General features: G+C 37.5%; 3 protein-coding genes across 3 annotated transcripts; 1 reads left to right on the top strand and 2 right to left on the bottom strand.

The window, feature by feature from the left end:
- Positions 1-1,209, top strand: LOC6049629 (plancitoxin-1). The gene has a single exon (XM_038264709.1). It carries the CDS (start codon positions 70-72, stop codon positions 1,165-1,167), a length of 1,098 nt encoding a protein of 365 aa, XP_038120637.1. The 5' UTR covers positions 1-69; the 3' UTR covers positions 1,168-1,209.
- LOC6049630 lies at positions 1,137-2,196 on the bottom strand. Its single transcript, XM_001866321.2, has 2 exons — positions 1,740-2,196; positions 1,137-1,683 (listed from the first exon to the last, which is right to left on the bottom strand). Exons 1-2 carry the CDS (start codon positions 2,094-2,096, stop codon positions 1,219-1,221), a joined length of 822 nt encoding a protein of 273 aa, XP_001866356.1. The 5' UTR covers positions 2,097-2,196; the 3' UTR covers positions 1,137-1,218.
- Positions 2,197-7,863: 5,667 nt separating this feature from the next.
- LOC6049633 (N-alpha-acetyltransferase 30A) lies at positions 7,864-14,738 on the bottom strand. The gene is made up of 2 exons (XM_038264466.1): positions 13,536-14,738; positions 7,864-8,780 (listed from the first exon to the last, which is right to left on the bottom strand). Exons 1-2 carry the CDS (start codon positions 14,394-14,396, stop codon positions 8,616-8,618), a joined length of 1,026 nt encoding a protein of 341 aa, XP_038120394.1. The 5' UTR covers positions 14,397-14,738; the 3' UTR covers positions 7,864-8,615.
- Positions 14,739-15,060: the final 322 nt, after the last annotated feature.

Raw genomic sequence — 15,060 nt, 5'->3', positions numbered from 1 at the left:
TTCTCATGGTTCAATCTTTATTTTCTAAAAGTTTGTGCTAGTTTTTTAAAAGACATAAGTGTTAAAATCATGCGCGTTGCACTTTTAGCACTGCTGCATCTCTCGATATGGCTCCACCAAACCGGTTCCACGGAATTGGGCTGCCGCGACGAGAATGGCAACTTGGTCGACTGGTACTATCTGTACAAACTGCCGGAAAAGGTGGCGGCGGGTCGATCGGAGACCGCTGGCCTTCACTATACCTTTGTGACCGCGGGTCAGCCTTCCGCTGGTTGGCAGCTGTCCGCACGGAACGTGAACGAAAGCGAGAGTATTCCGGGCCGTACGGTGGGACCGGTGCTGGGTGCAAAGAATTTGCTGGCGGTGCTGTACAACGATGAACCTCCGGAGGGCAAAACCGACGGGCTGCGAGGTCACACGAAGGGAGTGGTGGCTACCGATGGGACCAGTGGGTTCTGGTTGATCCACTCGGTGCCAAAGTATCCGCCGGAGCTGGGTCAGGAGTATCACTATCCGAACACGGGTCGGATGTACGGTCAGAGCTTTCTGTGCGTAAGCTTCGGAGCGGACCAAATGGATGCAATTGGGGGTCAATTGGTGCTGAACGAACCGCACGTGTACTCGTACCACGTTCCGGACGAGCTGCGCGAGCGCTTTCCCAAGCTGGTGGAGGCAACCCGGATGAAGACGGACTCGAAACCACCCCACTGGAAGGTTCTGCAGTTGCGATCCCGAGCTGGGGTGACGTTCAACTCGTTTGCCAAGAATCGCTACTTCAAGAAGGAACTGTACGCCGACTTGATTGCTCCGTCGCTGCAGTCGAACCTGCTCGTGGAATCGTGGCAACACGGGACCGGAAATCTGCCCAGCGATTGTTCCAAGCCAAAGTGGACCGTCCTGAACATCGAGGGCGTCACCATTGGACAACAGTTTCGCTTTGAAACGCTGCAGGATCACTCCAAGTGGGCCGTGTCGGGCGATTCGGAACGACGTTTTATCTGCGTTGGCGACATTAATCGGCAGGAACATCAGAAGGTTCGCGGCGGAGGAAGCGTCTGCAGCGAGCTGCCCGACGTGGTGGCCGCGTATGCCGGGAGTGTCGGCAGCGTTGAGAGCTGTCCCAAACCGCGGTTCGATTTTAGTTTTTTAAGATTTATTCAAAAGTAACGTTACAGTTCAGGTCAATAAAGTATTCTAATATCTAAGAGACTATTCTGACTAGTCGTCTTGCTCGTCTTCATCACAGTCGAGCATTTCCACCTTGAGACTAAAATTCACCAGCGGATCCTCGACAGCTTCCTCAGTTGTGTCCATTTTGACCGGGACAATCGTCGCTTCGTCACACTTTTGCTCCAGCAGCGAGAGCCGGCTGTCCAGGATGTTCATGAGACTTCGCATCTGGGAGAACGTCTCTCGCATCGCTCGAACCTCATCCCGGAAGCTGTACCCGTCGGCGGCCGGCGGAAGCACCGGCCTTTTGACCGCGGCAGGTTTCTTCGCTACGGGTTTGCTGCTGGCCTTCGCCACCGCCTTCAGACCCGCCGCAAGAAAGGTATTCAGCGCGATCTGATAGACGGCTTTGGTTTTAAGTGCCGTTGAGTACTCGTGAATGACTAGGATGATCTCATGATCCTGCCACCGCTTCAGCGTGTGTGTGCTGGTGATGTGGTTCCACGTGTAGACCTACATAAAATTAACTAAAATTTAATAAACCGTTAAACCACGAATATCCGCCAAACCTTCTTATTCTTCTTCTCGCAAAACGTGACAAATTGTGGCGCATCTTCCTCGCTCGGGTCGGCCGGTCCGCCCCAACGGAACGCGTACCCAATTCTGCCCCCATCCCCCGGCTGCACCACCTCGATGGCCCGCTTCACGTGGGGCCGCACCAGCTCCCACAGACTGGTGCGAAACTCGTCGATGCTGTGGGCACGGACAAGCCACACGCCGAACCGTTCGTCGGCGGTCATCTGTTGGGAGCCGTACTTTCGCTTAAACACCCGGAAGAAACACCGGACGGAGCCATTCGCCGGCCCGACGGTTTCATTGGACACTTCCTGGTCCTGCTCGGCGTCGCCGTCAGCGTCGTAGTCCATGCTGGTGGGCTCGTGTTGCGGAGTTTTAAAATCTTAAATATTGCGAATCACTTAAAATGGTGTTTTGCTTTTCAACTGCGACAGTGAGTTGCGACGGTTCTTTGCGCATCAAAGGAGAAGAAGAGAGCTGTCATTTGACGATACATGTGGGGTTAAGTTACAGCATTGCAGCAGGGTGTTCATTTTTTTTTTTTTCAAATGTTTTGACAGTCAGGAAACAAAAGCTTGTAGTTTTTATGTTATTAAAATATTATTATTTGAGCCCTCTACAACAGGGGTGACCAAAGTATGGCCCGCGGGCCAAACGTGGCCCGCGCGGCGATATTTTATGGCCCGCGGGCCCATTTTGAATGATCATGTAAAATGGCCCGTTGACCACTTGTAAAGTTATTTTTTACTTTTTCAAAGTTAAGGTTTATATTTAAAAAACTTCATCATCCCGGTACGAGAATCGAACTCACGACCTCTGGATTGGAAACCCAGCACGCCGCTAGTCGAAACCCATCCCCTACCGGTCAGTATTCCCAGTGAGTAGAATTACTCTTTGAAGGGATCTGACTTTGCCGAGCCAGACAGGAATCGAACCCATCACCTTCCGCTTACAAGGCGAAACCCATAACCTCACGGCCACGGAAGCTCGGCTATATGCGCTAATCTTTTTTTATTTTTTGTTAATAAAAAAAGTTTAGGGTACGTTATCCATTAGTGGACCCCTTTCCTATAGTGGACCCTCTGAAGGGTTTTTAATGGAAAATTCAATAAAATCACAATTTCAAGCGTGTTGTTGTCTACAAATCTTTTATTTGGCATGTTCAGCATTATTTAGAACAATGATGACTGACATTGAATTGTCCTTTTCACCAAAATAAGTGTTTTGAGTTCGACATCTGAAATCAGCCATGGCCACTAGCATTTTCACAACATAACTGCATTTATATTTTATGATTGAATTAACCATCCAATCATTTTTTGACTGATTATTTAACTTCAGCAACTCGAAGTAATAAAAGTTTAAGGATATTTACTAAAATAAAGCGAAGAAATGCAATTTTCTAGCAAAAATTATGGGGGTCCAATATAGGACAACGAAAATCCAAACTTTTCCAAAAGTGGACCCCTGTTAATTAAACCTTCAAAAATTATGAAAACTGTGTATTCAAGCAAAAGTTTCTCTAAAACATACAATAAATGCTTGTTGTTATCAACCTAAACGCATATTTTTTCAATTATGAGTATAAATATAGCTGTTTTCATGTTAAAAGTACGAATAATGCTGATGCCGTAAGAATTTATAATTAATCAAAACTATAGTTAATTGTACTTAACTGAAGCACCATAATTGCAGTTTGAAATGATATTTTATAATAATAAATCAACAACAAAACATTCTTTTTCCAATAAACATGCGTGTTTTTATCAGCAACTGTAAACAATTCTATTGTTTAGTATCGGTCAACCATTTATGTAATTAATATGGAAAAATTTGCATCAAGATTACTTTTTTTAAATTATTTTTATGTTTACAGTGGTTTTTGAGACGTTTTCTCTGATCTTTTTCGGAAATAAATGTGTTTAAATGTCTGTTTGGTTTTTTGTTGTTTAAAGCCAAATTTGTTAACAAAAAATATTTGTTTATGATGAAAAGTGAGCAAAATCCATCTTTTATTCATTATATCTATCATTAGACCTACACCATGCATCAAAACATCAAATATCGGTTAAATTTGGTATAAAAATAACAGTTTGCCTATAGTGGACCCGGGTCCACAATCGGATTATGGACCCGGGTCCACTATAGGAAAAGGGGGTCCACAACAGGCAAAAAAAACTTTTTTTTCAATTGGCTATTTTTCTGCTCAAAAACAAATAACTGATGAAACAAATAGTCAAAACTGTTCGAAAGACTTCAGTTTTCATTGTTTTGTACAAAGGGTTATGAAAAAGTGCTTAAAATATTGAAAATTTGTGAAAAATGTGCTTCGGCTCTACTAGGGGGTCCACTAATGGTTAAAATACCCTATGATTTTTTAATATTTTGATCCCCACTTTAGGATACAAAAAAATTTTCATAATATTTAATAATTAAAACAATTTCACAGGTTTCAATGTGAGTGAAACTAGTAAATATTGTCAAAACTTCTATCAAACATTTTTAGAAATATATAAAAAAAAAGATCAAGTTTGACTTTGGTAGAATTCTGGAATATTTGCCAAAATATAAGTTTTCTTTATTAATTTGCAAGTCATAATCACCCTTTTATGAACTGACTCTGAAACATACATTGCACTTCCTTCAGGATTTGAACTCATTACAGTTAGATAACGCATCTGATTGACTACCAACTGATTCAGGCAGACAAGTTGTGGAAATCTGAGGATAAAGTTTGTAGCAAATATTTTTCAATACTTTCGTCGATGAAAATCAACCCACCCCTCTTCCATTTTTAATAAATTGGCTCGAAAACAAGGAGCAAAAATATATTTCCTAAAAACTTTAAAAATTAAAAAAAAAGCTAAATTTAGGTGCAATCAGCTGGAATTAATTAAATATGCATTCCTTTGCATTTAGAATCATTTGGACATGTTTAGGTTTATGAAAAATATCATAATTTCTTGTTTATTTTCGTTGAAATATGTTTTTTTTCTGTTAAATGTTTTTTGTCGATTTTTTTTTAATAATGATTGCAGTTTAACCATACGGAAGCTTACATTTTTTCATTGAAGTGTTGCAATTCTGGCTCTCAACGATTTTTCATAAGCCACACTAAACTTATAAATAAAATTACGGCTTTAGATAAATTATTCAACATTCTATGTCACCATTTTCGAAACAAAACTTTTTTTTTTTTTGAAAACACAAGTACATTCAGCTAAAAACTTTTTTTAAATTGCCTTGCCTACCTAAAACAATAAAATCAACAATACCGATAGGAAACCGTTAGTTTGTATTGTCTATTATTTTGAATTGACATTTTTTTAAATAACTAAAATTTAATCTTTTAAATCAAAATAACGTAATTAATTTTTTTTAAATAACCTTTTTTTGTAAATTTGGCCCGCAACCTCATTTGAGCTTCAAATTTGGCCCGGCCTCCAAAAACTTTGAGCACCCCTGCTCTACAACCTAACCCCTGCCTGTAGGCGGGATTCAATCTAAAAATTCGTCAAAAATCATTTTTTCACCGTGAACCAATTATTTATCTTTAAAAAGTATTGGAAAGAAGAAGATTCTTAAAATTTAAGAAAGTTTTGGTGTTGGAAGTTTGACTTGTTTTCTGTGACTTTACCATTTTTTTTTTTTTGAATATGATTTTTTCCGGGGTTTACTTTGCCTGTGTTTTTCTCGAACATGTCTTATATTTAATGTGAAAATAATAATAAAATAATGCAGTAGTTTTTGTAATGTCCCAAACTATGCCTCAGCGATTTTTTTTTTATATTTCAATGATAGTTGTATTTATCATTCTGTAGTAGAAAGTGTGAGACACAAGCAAAATATGTAAAAACAGACTGTTAAAACACTAAACTAGAAAGGCAGAAGGAAATGATGGGTGGTGGTAGAATAAGTCAAATACTATCAGAAACAAACAAAAACTAAACAAGATAAATGCATTTGGGAAAGAGGGTTAATTTACTTATTTTTTGTCCAGTACAAATTTTATTTCAATTTTCAGACTAACACCCTTCAAAAATTACCCGAAAGATCATGCTCATGAAATAGGTTGAAATTAAAACATTTAAATTACTCCTAAAATCGATTGTAAATTAACTATAAATCGTTCTTTGGTAAAATTACAGATTTTATAGTAAAAAAAAAATAACAAAATCCCCGTTTGAATCAACACATTTTGTTGTTGTTATTTTAACTGATGCATGCGGTGAAAGGGGGGGGGGGCGCATTGTGCTAATGAATATACATATTCGTGATCGTGATCAGAGGGCATAATTGGCAAAGGGAGCGCGTGGTCGAAAAAAATATTCGGAGTGAAAAGAGACTTTTTTGTGTGCCTTTTGTTTCGCTTTTTTGTCGTGAATTGTGTGCTGCGACGAGGCGCTTGCCGTACTGAATTATTTGTGTCTTGAGCGTCATTATCGTTGAGTAATTTGTGTTTTCTGTGCTTGTGTAATCTTAATTAAATGTTTTGTTATTTTCACAGCCCTTTCAATATCAACGCTGATCGGAAGGCACGGCGTCGGGTAAATTGTGTATACATTTTTAGAATAAGGTTTTTTTTACGGTGAAAAAGCCATTTCTATATAATGATCGAAAGACGCGCTGACATTTTGGATCGTCGAGATAAAAGTGAAGCAAAATAACTGTGTGTGAGTGACCTTTCCACAGCATCGTTGCTCGGAAGGCTCGCCGACGGGTCTGTTATGAAAGTCCTCCCCATAGCGTCGTAGCTCGGGAGGCATCGAAAAGCCAATACCTTATCCTACTAACCCAAAAAAAAAAAATTAATCACGTGATGCTTGAAGGAGATGCTGTGGATTCAACGGTCTCAAGCGGTATCAACAAGTATATAGCGAAAAACTATGTGCTTGATGAGTCTGCAACTTCAACTATCGGACTAACATTCCTCCCTTTCGTTGACCTGCAGGCTTCTTGGGAGGGCGCCGGTATTGACTAATAAAGTAGGGATCTTCAGAGGTTAAACAGTGAACGGATGGTTGGCTCCCACTGATCATTTTTGATTCAGCTGATCTGTCAATAACGGATTAGCTATTAGCAGTTAACCATGCTCATGCTCAAATTTTATTGTTGTTTTAACTCAACGATTTATTGTTGAAATAATTTTTTATTTGTTGTCGTCGATTTAACTTTGATAAAATTTAAAAAAATATAAATACAAAACTTCATAAAATTAAAGTTCAAGAATTTAAAAATCGCAAAATGAAAAATTTTTAACTTCAGATTGGATTGATAGAACTTAAAAATGTAAAAGCTTAAAACACTTAAACATTAAAACAATTTTAATTTTAAAAAAAATCGGCGGAAATTTGTAAACTAAAATTTTAAAAAATATATTTCAAGTTTAAGAATTTAAGAATTTAAGAATTTAAGAATTTAAGAATTTAAGAATTTAAGAATTTAAGAATTTAAGAATTTAAGAATTTAAGAATTTAAGAATTTAAGAATTTAAGAATTTAAGAATTTAAGAATTTAAGAATTTAAGAATTTAAGAATTTAAGAATTTAAGAATTTAAGAATTTAAGAATTTAAGAATTTAAGAATTTAAGAATTTAAGAATTTAAGAATTTAAGAATTTAAGAATTTAAGAATTTAAGAATTTAAGAATTTAAGTTTTTTCAAAAAACTTCAAAATTTCAATGAAATTAGAAGGCAAATCAACTGAAAACAATTTAAATGCATTTTCCTGCATTGATAATCATATTTAGCATGTTTGAGCTCGTTTAAAAATGTTTTGAATTTTTATGAAATTCAAAAAATACAATTTTCGTCGATTCATCGATATTTCGGTACCAATGATTGCAAAACAATTGGACAGGTGTATAATGCATTTTAAAACGCTTTTTTCATTCAAATGTGAAAACATGGCTCATAATTTCAATTTTTATACTTTTTTTTATTTTTTTGGAATGCAAATGGAGAATTGTTCACCGTCCACTGTCAGCGCTGTTCCGTCGGTTTTAAGCGGTTTGAACTTATATCGAACTTACCTGAATTCAAATTTCTCTTCGACGAACCTTCCAAGTCCCAGTGTCATCCTTAAATCAATAAGAAACCCAAATAATTACTCGGCAATTTTTTTAGTACAAGAACTTCAGCTCGTTCCCCATCATTTTTTTTTTATTCGGTACAAACAAACAAAAGTGTCGGGACACTGACCCTTTTACAAATCTTCCAACTAAAGAGAACTGGAGTCTGGCCGTTAAAATAAGGAACCATCAATTTGAAATGTTTTGCTTTACTTCTTTTACTGAACGCTAAAAGCCTCACAAACCAGGGAGTGATTTGGTAACATTCGTACCACAAAATGGTTTTTTGAGTTGTTTCTTTTTTTTCTTGTTTTCTAATCTAGTGTAAAATCAAGTTTCTCGTGGCAAATGTCGCTTGTTTTGATATAGGTTTTTGTTGTTGTTGTGAAATATAAATAATAGTTGCTGATTTTAAGCTTCCGGTTCCCTTTTCCGCCACGCATGAATTTGTTAGTTTGAATAAGTCTAGTACAATTTGTTACATGATTTCGTCTTCTTGTCTGGTAGACACAAATATCAGCCGCTACAAAGAAAATAAGAAGAAAACGAAGTACATCTACATAAATTATGAACCTTGGTTTTGCTTTATTCCACATCGCGTGCGTGTGTGTGTGTGTTGACCCTCGATTCGATTTGCTATCCAGCTTCATCGAGATAACGTCACGACTCTATCATGAAATTGCCCTTTTGCGTTCCGAAGAATCCTGGAACCACACGCGGTTTAAACTAGCAGCAGTACATTGAGTTGTTGATACGGGTTACGAGTAGTACAAGAAGTGGCCTCACTGTTGACCGCATTCATCGGAACCAGAGCTTGAGCCGCAGCGCGTCCACCCCGTTCAGATAGTAGTGGAAGAGCCGCTTGTCCCGCACGAAGCCCAGGTTCTCGTACAGCCGCAGGGCGGGCCGGTTCGTGATTTCCGTCTCCAGCACGACCTCGTCGGCGTCGTCCTCGAGCATGGCCTGTTGGATGAGTGATGAGCAAAAAAAAAAAACTTGTTAAATGTCCAATGTTTGAGCCCATCATTATATTTGTTTATTCTTTGCATTCAAAAATCTATAAGCTAAGTACGGAGATTAGGGAACGCAGGTAAGAAATGTTGCGCATTCTTTTCGTTTTTATGAATTGAAAAATAAAAAAATATTTAAAAAAAAGCAAAAACTACGGTTTTCAAATTCTGGAACTTTGAAGTACTTAATCCACCTTGAGGTGGTTTGTGCCTTCCTCAGACTAATATACTCCTAATAGGGTTGTCAGATGTTCAATCTTATGTACTGATGGGATAGGCTGTTGGTTAAGCATAAGGATGACAAGAAAAATTGATTAAAAAAACCCTGAAGAGATACCCCCTAGCTCGGATCTTCTTGCACTCTTCGACAAAATTATAGGAAATTAAATTTCCTACAGGAATCTCACACTTGGACAATTTTGGGCAAGACCCGCGCCATCCGCGATTTTCTCCATATAAACTTCAACGATAAAAAAGCGACCCTTAAACCTTAACAGAATTGGCTCAAAATTGGCACAGATATTTATTATTGCCTAAGGAATCGATTGCGTCGTTTTTTTTATTGTCACCCTAATGGGTAATCAGGAGACCTTTCCTACGAACCCAAATTATTGACAACCCTATCAAAAATACTAAGCACTTAAGAGTTATAAGTCGCAAAAATTTTTCAGATTCACTTTTTGATGTAAAATCAAATTTGCAATCAAAAAGTACTTTAGTGAAATTTTGATAAAGTGCACCGTTTTCAAGTTAAGGCCATTTTTAGGTAACTTTTTTGAAAATGGTCGCACTTTTTCATTTTTTAAAATTAGTGCACATGTTTGCCCAATTTTGAAAAAAAAATTTTGAAGAGCTGAGAAAATTCTCTATGTTTTGCTTTTTTGAACTTTGTTGATACGACCCTTAGTTCCTGAGATATTGCCATGTAAAGATTTAAAAACAGGAAAGTTGATGTTTTCTAAGTCTCACAAAAACAACCCACCATTTTCTACCGTCGATATCTCAGCAACTAATGGTCCAATTTACAATGTTAAAATATGAAAACATTTGTGAAATTTTCCGATCTTTTCGAACACAATTTTTTCAAAGTGCAATTCCAGCTCAAATCAGGAATTTTTCTGATACTTTTGTACCCGACCCTCTCCGATTTCAATGAAACTTTGTAGACATGTTATCCTAGGCCTATATAAGCCATTTTTGTGCATATGGAGCAAATAGTACTCGAGAATAACATTTGAGAAGGGCGTAAGGTATTTAAATATTTTAGTATTTTGCAATTTAAAAATTACTGTATCTCGAAGCCGTTGCATCGTATCAAAAAGTGGTCAAAGACAAACTTGTAGGAAATTGGACGGGCTTTCTGATAAAAATACACTAAAACAAAAATACACGCCACTTTTATGTAATTTTTCAGTTTTTAAGTTTAAAAGTTAAATTTGAAGGTGATGTCACGATTTTTTTTCGCTCAAAATTTTTGAGGAAATACCCTAAGATGTTATCAAAAGACTGACGAAAAATGCAGGATGGTATGTCTCTCCTAAAAAATACAAAAATCATTTACTAAAACTGTTTTTTTTTTTTAAAGAGGTCTAAACGTCAAAATTTTTAAAAACCGGTAGTGGGAATCGATTCTCCAGACAATTTTACATAAAAGTCTCCGTATTGACCATTGTCCTATGTCCAATCCTTGGGAAGATACAGCGGTTTTAAAAATAAAAATGTTGAAAAAACGGGATTTTTGGTGGTTTTTGACAATTTCTATATGACAGACTTGGTTTTTCAGTCTCGTAAATATTTTTAACGGAAGGCTCGTCCACTTTCCCATAAGTTTGCCTTTGACAGCATTTCAATTGGATGTAAAGGCTTACAGATATAAGCTTAATTACATCGCTTATAACTGAAAATAGAATATTTTTTTCAGTGTGGTAGAAACCAGGATAGTAAATTTGATTACGTAAATATAAAAACGATATAAATCAAAAAGCTGTCAAAGGCAAACTTATGGGAAATTGGACGAGCTTTCCGGTAAAAATATTTACGAGACTGAAAAACCAAGTCTGTCTTATAGAAAATGCCAAAAACCACCAAAAATCCCGTTTTTTCAAGATTTTTATTTTTAAAACCGCTGTATCTTCCCAAGGATTGGACATAGGACAATGGTCAATATGTAGACTTTTATGTAAAATTATCTGGGGAATCGATTCCCACTTTCGGTTTTTAAAAAATTTGACGTTTAGACCACTTTTCAAAAAAAAAAAACAGTTTTAGTAAATGATTTTTGTATTTTTTTAGGAGAGACATACCATCCTGCATTTTTCGTCAGTCTTTTGGTAACATTTTAGGTTATTTCCTCAAAAATTTTGAACGAAAAAAAATCGTGACATCACCTTCAAATTTAAGTTTTAGACTTAAAAATCTCATGGATGTGGCGTGTATTTTTTTCAGAAAGCCCATCCAATTTCCTACAAGTTTGTCTTTGACCACTTTTTGATACGACGCAACGGCTTCGAGATACAGTAATTTTTAAATTGCAAAATACTAAAATATTTAAATACCTTACGCCCTTCTCAAATGTTATTCTCGAGTACTATTTGCTCCATATGCACAAAAATGGCTTATATAGGCCTAGGATAACATGTCTACAAAGTTTCATTGAAATCGGAGTGGGTCGGGTACAAAAGTACCAGAAAAAATCCTGATTTGAGCTGGAATTGCTCGAAAAATTTAAATCAAGACTAACATTTCAAAATGGACAAACATTCAATATTACGCCCTTTTAAAATGTTAGTCTAGGTTTAAAATAAAATATTTTTTTCGAAAAGATCGGAAAATTTACGAATGTTTCATATTTTAACATTGTAAATCGGATTATTAGTTGCTGAGATATCGACATTAGAAAATCATGGGTTGTTTGGGTGATACTTAGAAAACATCAACCTTCCTGTTTTTAAACCTTTACATGGCAATATCTCAGGAACTAAGGGTCATATCAACAAAGTTCAAAAAAGCAAAATATAGAGAATTTTCGAAGCCTTTCAAAAATATTTTTTTTCAAAATTGGGCAAACATGTGCACTAATTTGAAAAAATTAAAAACTGCGACTATTTTCAAAAAAAAAGTCACCTAAAAATGGAATTAACTTGAAAACGGTGCACTTTATCAAAATTTCACTAAAGTACTTTTTGATTGCAAATTTGATTTTACATCGAAAAATGAAGTTGAAAAATTTTTACGACCAAAATTTCGATTTTTTGAAAAAATCAGTATTGATTAAAAAATTCATAACTCGGTCAGTGATTTTTTGCACAACCTGGAAATTTCTGAAAAGTTGGCATTTTATGCCTTCTAAAACATATCAAAAAATAAAAAAAATTAAAAATAGTGTTTTTTTGTAAATCAAGTTTTAGTGATAAAAAGTTAAATAAAAAAATCACCAAATTTTTTTTACCGTGTATTATTTTTTCCAGTGTAGTCCGTATCCATACCTACAACTTTGCCGAAGACACCAAATCGATCAAAAATTCCTTCAAAAGATACAGATTTTTGAATTTTCATACATCATTTTTGTATGGACAGCTGCCGAATTTGTATGGAAAATTATATGGACAAACTAATGATGCAAAATGGCTTCTTTGGGCATACCGAAGGCACCAAAAAAGTTTCAGTCGGATTAAAAAATACAAAAAAAAAACGAATGACCGAAATCCTAGAGAACTGCTCAACTATATTCCTATATTCTAAAGATTCATCAATTTTTTATGCGTTCATTTTTAAAACGCATAGCATGAAGACAAGATAAGAATGTTATACTGTACTTGTTCAGTAACTGGGCTGAACAAAAAATAACGAGGGGATCACCGATGCATAATATTTTCCTGATGAAATATAAAAATAAAAGTTTCACAAATTTATTTACAATACTTACTATTGATATTGCCTTGAAATCAAATAAAAGTTTGAAAAAAGTTTGTTTTATTTATTAAACATGATTTTGTATTCATTAACCCCTCGGCCGTTTCGGTTTGTTTTGGTTTTTTGACGTTTGTCTGCATTTTAACTGGGCTACTGCCCAGTTACCGAACAACAACTCTTAACAATTTTATAACAAACAACTTTGCCCAAGACCGCAAAACGATCCGAGTTAACCCTCACGAGTTATTAGCGATTTAAAGAAGACGTTTTTCTATGAAAAGATTTTTTTACTAACATCACCGATATAAAGCGATCCTTAAACCTTAACCGATTTGGCTCAAAATTGGCCCAGTTCCTTGCCTAAAGCATCGATTCAGGGGGTATCGCTGATGACGATTTTATTTATTGTCGCCCTAATGGGTAATCAAAAGACCTTGCCGATGAACCAGAAATATTGAAGATATCTGGAGTTTTTTTTTCTGAAAAGGTCCAATAAACCAAATTTTCAGTTTTTGCTTTTTGGGTGTTTTTTAATACATCTGACTCAAGGCGGTTTCAAAAACACCCAAAAAGCAAAAACTGGAAATTTGGTTTATTGGACCTTTTATAAAAAACTCCAGATATGAAATGAGTAATGCATAAAAGCATAATTTGACGTGTTAAGGGGAAATGATGCAATTCTGACTGAATGGCACCAACCACCTAAAGATGGATTAAGTAACGTTTTTCTAGGTTTGGAATTTCCCCAAACTTTTCAAGTTCGACAACAAAGATTAAATGTTCGTTTCATCCTCACCTGAATCGCCTTCTGCACCAGCGTCGTCCCGATCTTGAGCTTCCGGTAGTCCTTGTCGACGGCCAGCATCGCAATGTAGCCCCGGCGGATATTCTGGCGGTGAATGTCCAGCTTGCAGACAATCGCCCCGACGCAGCGGCCCTCGTGCAGCGCCAGAAAGCACAGCCGGGGCCAGTTGTGGATAAAGTACCGATAGGTGTAGATCGAGTATGGTTCGGACAGGTCCTTCTGGATCAGCGCCATGATGCTGGGCATTTGCAGCTCCGACTCGTACTCCCGATAATCGATGGCGGGCTTGGGCGGTTCCTCGGGGACTGGCGGCACGGGCTCCGCTACCGGTTTGGCCGGGCAGTGCTGGACAGCGACGACGGGGGGCAGCGACGATTCTTGGCAGTTCCCACTGACGGCGACGTCGGCCACCGGCGGTTGGGATTTGGATTTATGCTTGTTCCGGTGCCGTTTCTTGCTCACGGCACCGTTCGAGGTGGTCGTGCCGTCCTCCGGATGGTGCTCCTCGCAACCGGACACGGTCCCGTTGGTCAGCCCGTTCTTGGTCTTATTACTATTCAATTGCAGTGCTTGGTCCAGCTTTTCACTAACTTTATCTACTGAGTTTTCGTGCGTCGTCGTCGCGTCCTCCTCCAGAAGACCATTCTGCAGCCGCTTCCCACTAGTGCTAGTCCTATTTACATCAATTTCGGCTGAATTTGGCTGCTGCTCCGGACTCAGATTTGTGCCGATATTTTTAGACTTGTTTCTCTTTTTCGCCTTCTTCTTTTTGCTGCCGCTGGTCGCCGTCGATTCCAACCCATTTTCTGTTGCCACCACTGCCACTGCCGTTTCCTCTGCCGTAACTTCCATCGAAGGGGGAGGACGAGGAGGATGAGATCCGATTCCTCTTTCCTCTTGCGAAAATCCTCCCCAGAAAAATAAAAAAAAAACCGTTCTGCGAACTTTCGAAGGCTCAAATCAAAACAAACCCTTCAACAGGGCATTACATAACGGGAAGAAGCGGGCAAACGAAGCACACGGAAGGCCCCGGAAATAGCTCTCGAAACCTTTGGGGGCAAATTTGGTCGGAAATTTTCACGCAAAACCTCGAAATCCGACCGACTTGGTTCTTTTCGCTCGCGCACTGTCACGAACGATTTTTGATGGACCTTTTTTTTCCTTCTCTCCCTTCACTGCGGATGACGTTTGTCAACAGGGCGCCCCAGGGTAGGGATGTCACAATGTCAGATCTCAGAGCTAACAGATGTGTTGGTATATTTGGTACAGAGTTTTCGATGGCAAACCTCTGCAAACAGAAAAAAATCCTGTCTAATAATTTTGAAAGAAAATATTTCTAGATTAAATTTTCAAAAGGTTCTATCTGCATAGGAAATGCAAAAAAGCGTTTAGGCTTCTGGAGTTTTTTTTAAAAAAGGTCCAATAAACCAAATTTCCAGTTTTTTTGTTTTTGGGTGGTTTTGAAACCGCCTTGTGTCAGGGGTATCAATTTTAAATTGATTTTTTTTAATTTAAA

This window comes from Culex quinquefasciatus, chromosome 3 (genome assembly GCF_015732765.1).
Source record: "Culex quinquefasciatus strain JHB chromosome 3, VPISU_Cqui_1.0_pri_paternal, whole genome shotgun sequence".
Classification (NCBI taxonomy): domain Eukaryota; kingdom Metazoa; phylum Arthropoda; class Insecta; order Diptera; family Culicidae; genus Culex; species Culex quinquefasciatus.
The sequence above is the reverse complement of the archived record's forward strand: the minus strand, read 5'-3'. Positions and strand labels throughout refer to the sequence as shown.

Excerpts from the sequence above, each read along its gene's own strand:
- LOC6049630 (XM_001866321.2), bottom strand. The coding sequence starts at position 2,096 with ATGGACTACGACGCTGACGGCGACGCCGAGCAGGACCAGGAAGTGTCC. Across the intron at positions 1,684-1,739 it reads GCGAGAAGAAGAATAAGAAG|GTCTACACGTGGAACCACAT; the intron begins GTTTGGCGGATA and ends AATTTTATGTAG.
- LOC6049629 (XM_038264709.1), top strand. The coding sequence starts at position 70 with ATGCGCGTTGCACTTTTAGCACTGCTGCATCTCTCGATATGGCTCCAC.
- LOC6049633 (XM_038264466.1), bottom strand. The coding sequence starts at position 14,396 with ATGGAAGTTACGGCAGAGGAAACGGCAGTGGCAGTGGTGGCAACAGAA. Across the intron at positions 8,781-13,535 it reads TGGTGCAGAAGGCGATTCAG|GCCATGCTCGAGGACGACGC; the intron begins GTGAGGATGAAA and ends CTCATCCAACAG.